The 14,157-nt window shown below is 21.6% G+C and overlaps 6 protein-coding genes across 6 annotated transcripts; 2 read left to right on the plus strand and 4 right to left on the minus strand.

Moving 5' to 3' along the window:
* Nucleotides 1–58: 58 nt before the first annotated feature.
* On the minus strand, nt 59–5,684 carry DDB_G0267602 (hypothetical protein; the record flags this gene model as incomplete). Its single annotated transcript, XM_642065.1, has 3 exons — nt 59–4,473; nt 4,581–5,546; nt 5,642–5,684. 3 exons carry the CDS (start codon nt 5,682–5,684, stop codon nt 59–61), a joined length of 5,424 nt encoding a protein of 1,807 aa, XP_647157.1.
* Nucleotides 5,685–6,356: 672 nt separating this feature from the next.
* mserS (seryl-tRNA synthetase) lies at nt 6,357–7,934 on the minus strand (the record flags this gene model as incomplete). The annotated part of the gene is made up of 1 exon (XM_642066.1): nt 6,357–7,934. One exon carries the CDS (start codon nt 7,932–7,934, stop codon nt 6,357–6,359), a length of 1,578 nt encoding a protein of 525 aa, XP_647158.1.
* A 496-nt stretch (nt 7,935–8,430) lies between these two features.
* Nucleotides 8,431–9,291, plus strand: fcf1 (FCF1 family protein; the record flags this gene model as incomplete). The annotated part of the gene is made up of 4 exons (XM_642067.1): nt 8,431–8,495; nt 8,575–8,649; nt 8,746–8,970; nt 9,072–9,291. The coding sequence occupies 4 exons, from the start codon at nt 8,431–8,433 to the stop codon at nt 9,289–9,291; spliced, it is 585 nt and encodes a 194-aa protein (XP_647159.1).
* Nucleotides 9,292–9,378: 87 nt separating this feature from the next.
* DDB_G0267608 (hypothetical protein) lies at nt 9,379–10,050 on the minus strand (the record flags this gene model as incomplete). The annotated part of the gene is made up of 1 exon (XM_642068.1): nt 9,379–10,050. The coding sequence occupies one exon, from the start codon at nt 10,048–10,050 to the stop codon at nt 9,379–9,381; it is 672 nt and encodes a 223-aa protein (XP_647160.1).
* Nucleotides 10,051–11,220: 1,170 nt separating this feature from the next.
* On the minus strand, nt 11,221–12,144 carry DDB_G0267610 (hypothetical protein; the record flags this gene model as incomplete). Its single annotated transcript, XM_642069.1, has 1 exon — nt 11,221–12,144. The coding sequence occupies one exon, from the start codon at nt 12,142–12,144 to the stop codon at nt 11,221–11,223; it is 924 nt and encodes a 307-aa protein (XP_647161.1).
* Nucleotides 12,145–13,359: 1,215 nt separating this feature from the next.
* DDB_G0267612 (hypothetical protein) lies at nt 13,360–13,989 on the plus strand (the record flags this gene model as incomplete). Its single annotated transcript, XM_642070.1, has 1 exon — nt 13,360–13,989. One exon carries the CDS (start codon nt 13,360–13,362, stop codon nt 13,987–13,989), a length of 630 nt encoding a protein of 209 aa, XP_647162.1.
* Between the last annotated feature and the right edge of the window lie 168 nt (nt 13,990–14,157).

Below are 14,157 nucleotides of genomic sequence, written 5' to 3' on the forward strand. Positions count from 1 at the left end.
TTTATTTTATTTTATTTTATTTTTTTTTTTTTTATTTTTTTAATTATATTTCCTTTATTCAATTTGATTCATTTCCAAATGTAATTGAAGAATTTTTATTTGATTTTGAATTAATTGAAGAAGAATTTAAATCAGTTGAGGAGGAAGAAGAACTTGTATTTTTCATTTTAACAATTGACCTTATACTCTTTCTTGTATATTTACCAAGTGGAATTTGATTATTTGTTACAAGTAATACAATGACAGGAATCATTTCAGTTACGATTAAACCAACAAAAGAGAAAATAATATTACTTGGATTAACAGAAACCAAGATTACAATGAAAATACAATGTAATACAAAACCGGTACCACATAAAACTGTGATAACAAAAGTTCTATTTCTTTGTTTATTTGCAGAGGTTTGAGAGGTTTTACTAGAGAGAGCTGATAATTTATTATAAATTTGTCTACCATAATAAATGAAAGCAATACCAATTGCCAAAGAAAGACAAGCTTGTAAAACTGCATAAAATATTGAAACTGCATTTTGTGGTGTAGTCTGTTCCAAATTAATTAATAATCTACCACCACATGATTTTGGTGTTGATTGTTTAGTGAAATTGTAAACTATAACAATTATAATGAAAACTATATAAAGTACAACATTGATTAAAAACACCATCATATTAATACGACCGTAAATATCATTACTAAACGATGATGCGTTACTTAACATATACCAAATTACAATTACAATTGTAAAAGCAGTGAAATATAAAAATGTTGGTAAAACCACTAAAATATAATTTCCAACGGTTGTAGTCTCTGTAATGATACCATTTGGTAAAATGAAGAAATAAATTGATCTAATCAAAGAGAATGCAGTAAGTACTAAAAATAAAAGATGTACTAATTTAAATGGTTCAGTTGATAAAACTTTTTGAATTGTAAAGAAACCAAGATGTAATAAACCATAAATACCTAATAAACAAAATAAAACTGCTAAAACATATAATAAACCTGATGAACTATTATTAAATGGTTTAAAATTTTCATTTTCCCAATTTGAAATTCTTTCAATTAAAAAGTATGATCTTTTACCAATTTCAATAAAATTAATTATTTCACCACGGTCATTTAAAATTTCATCATCATCATCGTTGTCATTAGTTTTTTGATTTGAATTAAAACCATTTGAATTTTTAAAATTAATTAAACAACAATATCTATTTTTTTCATCAATTTCAATTAAACATTCTAATGGTATTAATTGACCTTGATCATTATTTTCTAAATAACCAAAATCAATAATTGGATTCTTTTTTGAATTTCTTGAAATTGTTTGTGACATACAAATTTTAAAATTTATAACACCCTGATCAAAAATTTCTAAATTTATACCATCATTTAATAGTTTACCAATTACTGCTTTTTTATTATTAAAGAATGAATAATCATCAGGTTTATCAAATGATACAAAAGTTGAAGATAATGAAATCACTTTTTTAGATAAGAAAGTTTCTTTATAAATTTGACCAATTGAAATTGAAACACAAGAACTTTCATCGATTGAACCCAACGAAAATGATAATGAACCATCATTGAAAATGGTAGTATTTGATGGATCATAACATGGTTTTATAACTTTTAAAACTGGTGTATCTAAATCATTATAACAATCATCACCAATACCATCGGATGAACAACCACATGATAATGCCTCTAATGAATTCTTTGAATTTGATGTACGACATAAAATTTCAGATTTATATAATAAATTGGTTCTACTTTGTGCTGCATTATCAAATGATGTGAAAAATCTACCTAAATCCAATGACAATTGAAAGTTGGCAATATATTTAACAGGTTCATCATTTTTAATCCATTTTAATGGTACAGCCACTGCAGGTGTCCAAATACCAGATGTCCAGCTAAATGGTTGTTTCCAAGTTTCACCAGCATATTTACAATCATTTTCATTCTTTTCATTAAATCTAAAAGTTAATGGTAGTAAATAACCACCTGGTGATCTATCAATACCATAACATAATGGTTCATATTTTGTTTGTTCACATTCATCTCTATTGGCAGCAGGTAAAGTCCACCACCATTTTCCACCAGTTTGTTCGCAAGTGGTTTGATCTATAAATGTTAAATTGAAACAACCAAATGGTGAATCAATTTGAGTTTGAAATTCACAAGTTGGTAAACTTGCACCAATCAATGCTTTACTAGTACGTGGATATAAACATTTTGGTTGATAAGGATTACTATCACCGATTTTATAATTAAAATAATATTGATCATCACATTTACCAGAGTTTTCACAATCAATTTTATTTGTACATGGAATTTCATATAATCCACAAAATAAACCAAATGAATTACAACCATTAACTAAATCATTACAATAAGTACATTGATCATATGAAAAATCACCACAATTTTTAAATACTGTATTTGAATAATCAGTTGAACAAGTACTTTCATTAATTGATGTATAAATACAATACATTGTTGATGATGATTCATCAAACCATTTTTCATGTGATTCATTATTAATTTCTGGACAAACTGTAACTCCAGTTCCAAATGTTGATAATGGTATGAAACAACCTGTAAATTGTGAACATTCTAAACCACAACCAACTGTACAACTACCATAATTATCTGAACATTCACTTTCATCATTTACAGTAAATAAATCATAATCTACAAATTTATCATTACTATGATCTTGTTTATAACAAACAAAATTATTGTTACCCGATTCACAAGATGATTGATTTAAAAAGTTTGAATCAACATAACAATTTCTAATTGGATCAGTACAATCACCACAGAAATAATCTGGTGGATTATTATTTAAACAATCATTAATTAAATTTGTAGTATCATAACCATCATACCAATTCATTGTACCTTGATAATCTAACCAATTACAACGTGCTAAAGCTAAACAAGAATCCTTTGGGAATGCTTCAACTAACCATGTGAAAATATTTAAACCAGTGAAACAACTATCATAAACTATTGATGGTGTAGTTTGATCTAAACCAATAACCAATGGAAAACAAAAACCATTTGTAGAGGTACTTGATGAATATGCAAAACTTTTTCTAGCCCATGATGAAGTACCCAATGGATAATTACAATCATTAGTTTGATGTTTTTTCATTAATTCAATTGATAATTCTCTTTCATTTTCAAAATTATTATTTAATAACCCCAATATTGATAAAACATCAGTTCTTAATGGTGTTGAAATATTTGATAATATACAACTTACAAAATTTAATTCCAATTCTGAATATGCAATTAAACATAATCCATTTCTTTTATTACAACTAGTTGTAATATTTAAATTTGAAGAGTTATAATAATTTTCACAATCTAAATCCTCTTTACAAACAATTGGATAAATTGATGGTTTACAAGCTCTAAAAACTTTATAAAGTGAATCTGTATAATAGTTTTGTTCATCTTGAGTTACACTACATTGTTCAAATTGTGTACCTGTTATAGTTTCAGAGAAAGTATTTAAAACTGATTCTGTACAATCTGGATATGAACATTTTTCATTCATTTGATCGTTATTTACACCATTGAATACTGTTGTTGTAATATTTTGTAATCTTGGTCTACAAACTGATTTAAAAGTTGCATAAAAACTACAACATGGGTCATTGTAATAGTTGTTAATATCATTGGTTTCCGAGCAAAGTGTTGTATTTATTAAGGTTGTAGTTTGATTTAATATTAATAAATTCTCGGCCATTTTCTGACAAGAATTATAATCATCATAAAAACTTAACACATCTAAATAGTAACGTAATCCACTTATAGTTGATGAAGTTGCATTATCAATTGATTTTAAAACTGAATCGAAAATTTCATTAATTTTTGAAAATTTATTAAATGTACATTCTGGATTAACTTGATTACCAATTGATTTAGAACCAACTATTAAACTACCATTACCATAGACTAATCTATTTTTAAATGTTAATACTGTACTTGACAAATCCTCTTCATTAAAGAAATTATATGTATTACCATCAACTGTCAATGATATTATTAATCCAAATTGATAAGTATTTTTTAAAACTAAATTTGATGTGGTTTCATTAAATGCAATACCATTAAATTTTGGTACATTTAATGAACGTTCACCATAAATTGATGGTACTGGATATAATGGATTTAAATTGGTTCTTGGAAATGTTGGTAAATAAACTGTACATTCAACATCATAATTTTCACAATTATATTTTTTACCACCATTTTTTTTAACTTCTAAAAAACTTGTACCTGCTAATGCCCAAGTACCAGATAATGATGGATTATTTGTAATATCTCTTAATTTATATTTACCAAATGTTGAAATATAAAAATAAACATCTGATTCATAAAATGTATAAATTCCAAAAAATAATGTTTTATTATTTTCACCTTTATTTGGACATAATTGAATTATTAAATTATCATCCACTAAATAATAATAATAAAAAAAAATAAAAAAAAAAAAAATAAAAAATAAAAGTTAATAAAATTTCAACTCTTGGTCTTATTATTAATTTTTTCAAAAAAAAACTTACAAGAAAATGTTGAAGACCATTTATAATTTGTATTTGAAAATTCTGATAATTCTAAAATATTATCAGTTGCAAATATATCAACATCATTTTGTAAAACAACATTTGAAATTGTTATATTTTTACATTGATTAATTGTTAAAGAATATTTTAAAAATGAATTAACTGGTACAAGTGTTGGTATATAAACTTCTTCACCATCATTTAAGCATTGATAATCTGGATGAACATTTGTACAAGTTGGTGATGGTGATGGTGATGGTGATGGTGGTGATGGTGGTTGAATTGGAATTTCTTCAATTAAAACTTTATAAATTAAATCAGAACCAGCACCAACATTTTTAATAGCAATATGAACTGTACCATAAGGATATTGTGAACGATAGTGACCTGCATAAGTTGTATTTAAAGCTGGTGATGATGGACACATTACAATTGATGCATCACATTCTTCAGATTGTACAATTCTAGATGCACCATTTGCCAATGGATAGAATGGATAAATATCTGATGAAATTTCACCTAAACCTTGGATGGTTTTAAAGGTGATTTTATAACCTACACATTCTGATGACGCATAAAATCTATAAAGTTGATAGGATTGGTAATAGGTGTCTATGAAACCTTGAGTTTCATTACCAATTTCAATATCTTTCCAATTCATTTCACATGGTGTATAGAAAAATCTTTGTGAAAATAATTCATCACATACTTCGCATTCTGGTGGTCTATCATCATATCCAGCTTCACAACCTTTATGTGTATAATCACATGGTGGACATTCACTTGGATATGGTGGACATGTTGCATTTGGACATGTATAACTTTCTAATAAATAAATTGGTTCTTCAAAATAAATTGAACCACTAACAATTTTAATATTTGTATCTAATAAATTTAATGATTTAATTGTATAATTTGAATTTACATTTTTTAATTCAATTTCTTCACAATTTATAATTTTTAAAACTTAAAAAAAAAAAAAAAAAAAAAAGTTAATGGAAAAAAGTTAAAAATAAATTTTAAAAATATCATTATTATAAAAAAAAAATAAAAAATCTTACCAATTATAAAAAAAAATAAATAAATAATTAATTTTCTAATCATTATTTTTTTATTTTATATATATTTTTAAAATGGTGACTTTTTGTTTTTTTTTTTTTTATTTTTCTTTATTTTTTAGATTTTTTTCAGATTTTTTAAAAAAATAAAAATAAAAATAAAATAAAAATAAAAAAATTCGTTTTTATAAAACAAAAAAAATATAAAAAATTAAAAAAAACCTTTAATCGAAAATTTGATAGGTTATTTTTATTTATAAATAAATAAATAAAAAAAAAAAAAAAAAAAAAAAAAAAAAAAAAAAAAAAAAAAAAAAAAAAAAAAAAAAGTGAAAAGAAAAAAAAAAAAAAAATAAAAAAAATATAATAGTAATAAAAAAAAAAGTCTGTTCAACGAAAAAGAAAATATCTTTTTTTTTTTTTTTTTTTTTAAAAAAAAGTAAAAAAAAAAAAAAAAAAAAAACATCACACTTTTTTTTTTATTATTTTTGTTGTCATGATGGTTTTTTTTTTTTTTTTAAGAATACTTTCCACTGCCAAAGATTTTTTTTTTTTATTTTTTTTTATTTTTTTTTTTTACTTTCACTTTTTTTTCTTAAAAATAATTTCAAATAAAAGAATTGTTATGTGTGGATTATGGGGGTGTTATGTGATTGGTAAAAAAAGTTTTATTTTTAGATATTTTTTTTTTTTTTTTTTTTTTTTTTTTAAAAAATTTTTATTTTTTATTTAAAGGGAGAATAACTTTTTGATTATTCATAAATGGTTGTAAAACTTTTGGAATTAAAACTGAACCATCAGATTGTTGATTATTTTCTAAAATGGCTAAAATTAAACGTGGTATAGCACAAGCTGTACCATTTAAAGTATGAGTGAATAATGGTGGTATTGAATTATCAATTTCATTATTATTATTACTATTATTATTATTATCATCATTTAAAATTTGTGGTGATGGAATAATTTTATAATTATTTTCAACAAATTGTTGAATTTGGAAATCATCTTTTGTTGATTGATATTTTATATTTAATCTTTTACTTTGATAATCGGTGCAATTTGAAGCACTGCTGATTTCACCATATTCTTGTTTTGAAGGTATCCAAACTTCTATATCATATTTTCTGTATGCTGGTGCACCTAAATCTTCAGATGGCATATCTAGCACTCTGAAATGTAGACCTAATTCACTGAATAATTCAATTTGAATTTTTAAAAGTTCCTCAAGAATCTCATTAGATTCGTGTGGTTTTGAAATGATAAACATCTCAACCTTACTAAACTGGTGTACCCTATAGATGCCCTTATTTTGCAAGCCTCTGCCAGCCTCGGGTCTGAAACAGTGTGAATAGCCCACCATTTTAATAGGCAACTCTGCAGATTGCAATGGCTCCTCATTGGCGTACATACCCGCTAATGGGATTTCAGAAGTTGCCGATAGGCAAAGATCCCTATCCTTAATCCAAAACAATTGGTCAGCATCTGAACGTGCATGAAACCCACAAGCTTCTGCCAAATTTGGGTGAATCAAATCTGGTGTTATCACAGACTGAAATCCGTATTTATAAGTTAGTTTAGAAAATGCCCAATAGGACAACGCCATTTCCAGCATGGCACCCTCCCTTGTGAAATAGTAGTATTTATGACCGGTGGTCTTTGAAGCCGATCGAATCACTCCTAAACTCTCACCCAACTCTAAATGATCTTTAATTGGTTCATCTGGTTTTAAATAATTTGGTTTCTCACCAACCATTTTAATAATGTTTGCATTGGATTCTGCTCCTATTGGCACTGATGGGTGTGTATTATTTGGTATTTTCAAAGCTTCACTTGTGATCTCATTGAAGTATATATCATGTTTCTCTTCCAATGCTATTAAATCCTCTTTCACTTGTTTACCTTGTTCAACTAATTCCAATCTATCATTTTTATTACTTTCACCACCACCTTTCATCATTAATTTCATCTTTGATGCAATTTCATTTCTTTTTGCTCTAAATGTATCCAATTCTTTCTTTATAATTCTATATTCATCATAATTTTTAATTAATTTCTCTAATTCAACTGGTGATTTTCTTTTTATAATATTTTCTTTAATTTGATTTTCATTATCTTTTATAAATTGAAAATCAATTCTTGGTTTAATTTGATTAACAATAATATGTTGTTGCTGTTGTTGTTGATTAATTTCATTTTGGTCAATTTGCTTAATTTTACTTGTATAATATTTTAATAAATTTGAATTTAAATTTAATTTATTATTACATTGATTAAAATTTTTAAATAATTTTAACATTTTAATAATAATTGATTTTGGAAAAAAAAAAAAAAAAAAAAAAAAAAAAAAAAAAAAAAAAAAAATTGGACAATTAAAAAAATTAAAAAAAAATAAAAATAAAAAAAAAAAAATAAAATAAAGTGATTTCTTTTTTTTATAAAAAAAAAAAAAAAAATTAAAAAAATCAATGAAATCTCGAAATAAATATTCTTTAATTTGTAGAATTTAATTAATTTTTTTTTAAAAAAAAAAATGAAAAAATAATTATAAATAAAAAAATCTGATTTTCAAAAAATTAATAATAATAATAATAATAAAAAAAATTGATAAATCAAATAAATAGTTTTTCGTTTTTTCAAAATATGGAAAATTAAAAAAAAAAAAAAATTAAAAAAAAAAAAAATTAAAAAAAATAAAATTCTCAAAAACGAGAAATTTTTATTTTTATTTTTTTTTTATTTTTTTTATTTTTTTTTTTATCATCAATTCACACACATATATATAAATAAAAAAGATGGCAAGAAAACCAGGTCTTGCACCAAAAAAAGTTCCATTACAAAAATTAAATAAAACAAACCCGTAAGTTTTCCATATGTTACAAAAATTTTTATTATTATAATACTCATTTTTTTTTTTTTTTTTTTTTTTTTTTTTACAGAAATTTTTCAAATAGACAAAAACAAATACAGAGAAGTAAACAAGAAGATGAACATAGAAAGAAATTAGAAGAAATGTAATATATTTTAGAAATTTATATTTATTATTATTATTATATATATTAATTAGTTTTTTTTTTTTTTTTAAATAAAATAAATTTAATTAATAATAGACCAGAAGATAATACATCACATATGTTTTTTTCATATAATGAAGCATTAGTACCACCATATCATGTTATTATAGATACAAATTTTATAAATTTCTCAATTTCACATAAATTAGATATTATTCATTCATTAATGGATTGTTTATATGCTAAATGTATACCATATATTTCAGATTGTGTAGCTGCAGAAATTGAAAGATTAGGATCTAAATTTAAAGTTGCATTAAAGTAAAGATTATTAAAAAATTAAAATTAAAAAAAAAAAAAGAAATTTTTAGAAAAATTTATTAATAATTTATTAAATTATTATTATTATTTTTTAAATTTAGAATTTCAAAAGATCCAAGATTCCAAAGATTAACATGTTCACATAAAGGTACATATGCAGATGATTGTATTATAAATAGAATAACAATGCACAGAATGTTTATAGTTGCAACTTGTGATGCAGATTTAAGAAGAAGAATTCGTAAAATTCCTGGTGTACCAATTGTTTATCTTAAAGGAAAGAAATATACTGTTGAAAGAATGCCAGATTTATTACAATAAAAAAAATAAAAAAATAATAATAATATATATATTTTAAATTTGTATTTTATTTTATTGGTTTATTTTTTTTTTTTTTTTTTTTTTTTTTCAAAGACAAACATATTGCGAAGAATATTGATTTGGATTATTTAGACGACAAGTTATTTCACCTTGAGCATGACCAATTGGACCACCTTTACAAGAAGTACCAAAATATTTTGTAGTTGAATAATTTGTTGAATTACAAGTTTGAATGAATGAATAAGTTTGATCTTCATTGATACATGTATTTAATGGAGTGATTTCTAAATTGACTAAATCCTCTTTACTACCACAATCATCGTCTTGTGATGTATAAACTAGGAAACCACTTGTTGGAATTTCAATACTATCAACACATGAATATACTGTTGGATAAGATTGAGATGAATTTGTATCACAAACATCATTCTCAATTACCATACTAAACACTATTGAACCATTACAATTATATCCTTCATACATATCATATATAATTTTACCATCATCTCTACATGTAAAAACATTACCAAAATAACATGCATTATCAATTGAATAAACTGTATTTACAACTTCTTCTGAACATTTATCATCAATAAAATTATATCCTTTTTGTACTATATATTTTTTATTTAATGATGATGAAGAAGAAGAAGAAGAAGTAGATAAAGATATTCTATTATTTGATATTATTGATGTTGAAAAATTTGGTGTTATATTATATACAGATATTATTATTAAAATTAATAATATTATTTTCATTTTTTTTTATTATTTTTTATTTTTTATTTTATTTTATTTTTTAATATACATCGAAAATTGTTTGGTTCGAAATAAAATAAAAAAAAAAAAAAAAAAAAAAAGATTGCTCGTTTTTTTTTTTTTTTTTTTTTTTTATATGGAAATTAAAGCTTCAAATTAAGTACCTCAAACATACTTTGAAATAAAAAATAAAATACAAAACTTAAAATTTTTTTCTTTAAATTTTTAATTTTTAATTTTTAACCAAAAAAGCTCTTTTTTTTTTATTTTTTTTTTATTATCACAATAAATAAAATAAAAATAAAAATAGTAATAATCAATATAAAATTAATAGATTTTATTTTAAAATGAAATATTAAACTATATATTAGTTTGAAAAAAGTGGTATAGTTTTATATCATTAACAATTTCAAATAATATAATTAATAATAAATATTATTTGAAAATTGGTTAAATAAGTAAATTGGTTTATAATAGAATTGTAATTAATGTTGGTGGAGGTGATAATGATGATTATAGTTTAACTATAGATTTAATTTTATTTAAAATACATACGAATATATATTAAATGAAAATTCAGAAATCATATCAAATTTATTTGATAAAATATTAGAATTAAATTATGATTATTTGCAAAGTAAGAATTATAATCCTCCAAACCACCTTGAAAGTAATAATAAGAAATATACTGAAATAATGTTTTTTTTTTTGTAATTTTTACAGTGAGTGTTTATTTTTATTAACAAAATGTATATTATTTATTTGATTTTTAATTTTCTTTTTTTTTTTTTGTGGAATTCAACCCACGAACAATTACACTAAAAACTTAAAAAAAAAAGATATATTTTAATTAAAAAAAAGAATATTCCATTCCAATTAATGAAAATCCAAAAAAGAAATTTTCTCAATTTCAGATGAAGGAAAGAAGAAAAATTAATCAAAATTTTTCCAGGGTAATTTTTAAAATTAAGAAAAAATAAAAAAATATATGGATTTACACATAAAAAAGTATTATTATTATTATTATTTTTATATAACTTTAATTAAAATTAGAATAAATAAACAGATTTTTTTTTTTTTTTTTTTTTTTTTTTTTTTTTTTTTTTTTTTTTTTTTTTTTTTTTTTTTTTTAATAATAATATTTGAAGTGTAAAACTGATTCAATAATTTTTAAGGTAAAACTGATTCAATTAAATTTGAAATTGGTGTATTTTTAACTTTTGATAATAACCAAGAATTATAATAACGTTCAATATCATCAATTAATCTTGGTTGTAATGGATAATAACCAATTAATAAATTTGATTTTGAAAATGAAAAATTTTGATTAAAAGTTAAAACTTCAGTGAAAACATTATCATTTGATTTTGGAATATATTGAATTGTTTTATTTGAATTACCAGAGATGGAAGCAATTGAAGTCACAATATCTTTAATTTTTTCATTAAAAGAATTTGCAATTAAAGTTTGACCTTTTAATAATAAAGCATTTTTAACAACCAATTGATAAAAATGAACAAGATCAAAGATATGAATGAAACCTTGAACTAAATTTTCATCACCATAAATTTTAATAGAATCATTTGATTTGGTTGCAGCTTCAAAGAAATAACCACTAAATGATTGATTCTTTCCATAGAGAATGGTTGGTTGAATGATGATTGCACCCATTTCATTATAGGTTTTTTCAATTTGAACTCTCCAATCAATAAATTTATGAGAGAAATAAGGAGAAGATTCATTTGATAGAGTTTTACAATTACCATAAATTGTTGAACCAGATGTATAAATAAAGATTGTATTTGGTTTTTCTTTATGAACTTTTAATAAAGCATCTTGAACAATAAATGGTGTTGTAAAATCAACTAAATCTGCAATTGTATCAATAATAATATCAACTTTTAAAGCAATTGGTAACCATTTTTCAACTTGTTTTGCATCTGCAATAATTGGAATAATTTCATTCTTTAATAATTGATTTGCACTTTCTTCTTTTCTAGTTAAACCGTAAACTTTATAACCATTTCTAACTAATCCTAATGAAATTTCTGATCCAATAAATCCACTTGAACCTAATATTAAAATTTTTATCATTTTTTTTTTTTAAAAAAATATTAAAATATATAATTAATTTTTTTTTTTAATTTATTTATTTATTTATTTTTTGATTATAAATTTTTTTTTTTTTTATTTTATTATTTATACCAAATTTTTTTTTTTTTTTTTTTTTTTTTATTTTAAAAAATAAAAAAAAAATAATTAAATTTAAAATTATATAAAATAATAAAATAAAAGAATTAATTAAAAATTCCAATGGAAAAATGTCAATCAAATAAATTTTTCATATAAATTCCAATATTATAAAAAAGGAAAAGAATTTTAAATAAAAATCTGTTTTTTTTCAAAATTCAAATATAATAAACATGTACAAAAATAAAATAATTTTAAGATATTATTCCAATGCTATTTTTAAAATTTTTTTATTTTTTTTTTTATTTTTTTTAAATTCCAAAAATAAAAAAAAGGAAAAGAATTATAAATAGCAACATGATGGTTTTTAAAATTTATTTTAAAATAATACGTAATATTTATTTTTAAAATAAATAAAAAATAAAATTAAAATCAAAAAAGGAAAAGAATTGTTTCCAATGGAGAAAAAAAAAAAAAAATTAAAAATAAATTAAAAAAAAAAAAAAGATATTTTTTGAGGTTGGAAAAAAAAAAAAAAAAAAAAAAAGATATTTTTTGAATGATTATTTTTTTTCAATCCAAATATTCAAAAAAAAAATGAAAAAAAAATAAAGAGAAATAATTTTATTTTTATTTTTATTTTTATTGTAAAAAAGAATTTATGTATAATAAAAAAGATAAAAATAAAATTGGATATAGAAAATTTTTTTTTTTTTTTTTTTTTTTTTTTTTAATAAACTTTTTAGAATGTAAAGTTTAAATTTTTTTTTTTTTTTTTTTTTAATTATTTGAGTTTTTTTTATTAAAATATCTTTTGATGACGATTTTTTTTTATGATATTTTATCAAAGTATTAAAAAGACTAATTTTTTAAATTAAAATATCTTTTGATGATAATTTTTCATATTTTCAATAATTTATGATAACTTTTAAAAAGAAATTTCTTTTTTTTTTTTGTTTTAATTTTTTAAGTTTTTATTTTAAAACAAAAAAAAAAAAAAGTATAAATAAAAATTAAAAATAAAAAAAAAAATATCAAAATCTAAAAAACAATAACTATTAATTAAATAAACATATATATTATATATATAATAAATAAAAAAATAAAAAACAAAATAAAATGAAAATTATTTATTCATTAATTTCAATAATTTTAATAATTTCAATTTGTAATGCAATTAAAATGAAAAATTCAAATAATGATGCAAAATCATTATGGATTAATTTCCTTCCATATGATGAAAATTGTGAAAAACCAGTTCCAGGTATGGGATTTGGTTCATTAGGAGCTGGACCTTGTTCACTCAATTATACTGCTGAAACATCAGGAAGTCAATGGACATTTTTCGTTGATGATGATACAACCTATGCAAATTTAACAACATTCCAAGATGAATATTGTAGTGTTCCAGGTCCAACCAAAGTATTTAAAGTTGGTCAATGTGCACAATATGATAATTTACAAAATACCAATTATATGGTAACAGTAACAAAAGAACCACAAATTCCAAATGGAGTTTATTTAATTTATAATAAGGATGAATTTTGTCTAGCTTATCAAAATTATTGGTTTTATACCCCAGGAACTGAAATTAATAACTTTGATGGTAATCAAACTATGACTTTTTCTTGCAAACATGGTGTTGCTTATACAACTCAATGTGTTACTGAATCAAATTGTTTAACATTAAAGAGCTCAACAACTTGTGGTTTTTTAACTGGATATTATGCTGATATTTATTGCACTTAAAAAAATAAAAAAAAAAAAAAAAAAAAATAAAAAAATTAATAATTATTTTTTTTGTTAACAATAAAAATAATAAAAAAAAAAAAAATATTTACCAAAATATATATATATATATATATATTTTTTTTAGTCTTTATTTATTTTTTTATTTTTTTATTTTTTTATTTTTTT

This window comes from Dictyostelium discoideum (genome assembly GCF_000004695.1).
Source record: "Dictyostelium discoideum AX4 chromosome 1 chromosome, whole genome shotgun sequence".
NCBI lineage: Eukaryota > Evosea > Eumycetozoa > Dictyosteliales > Dictyosteliaceae > Dictyostelium > Dictyostelium discoideum.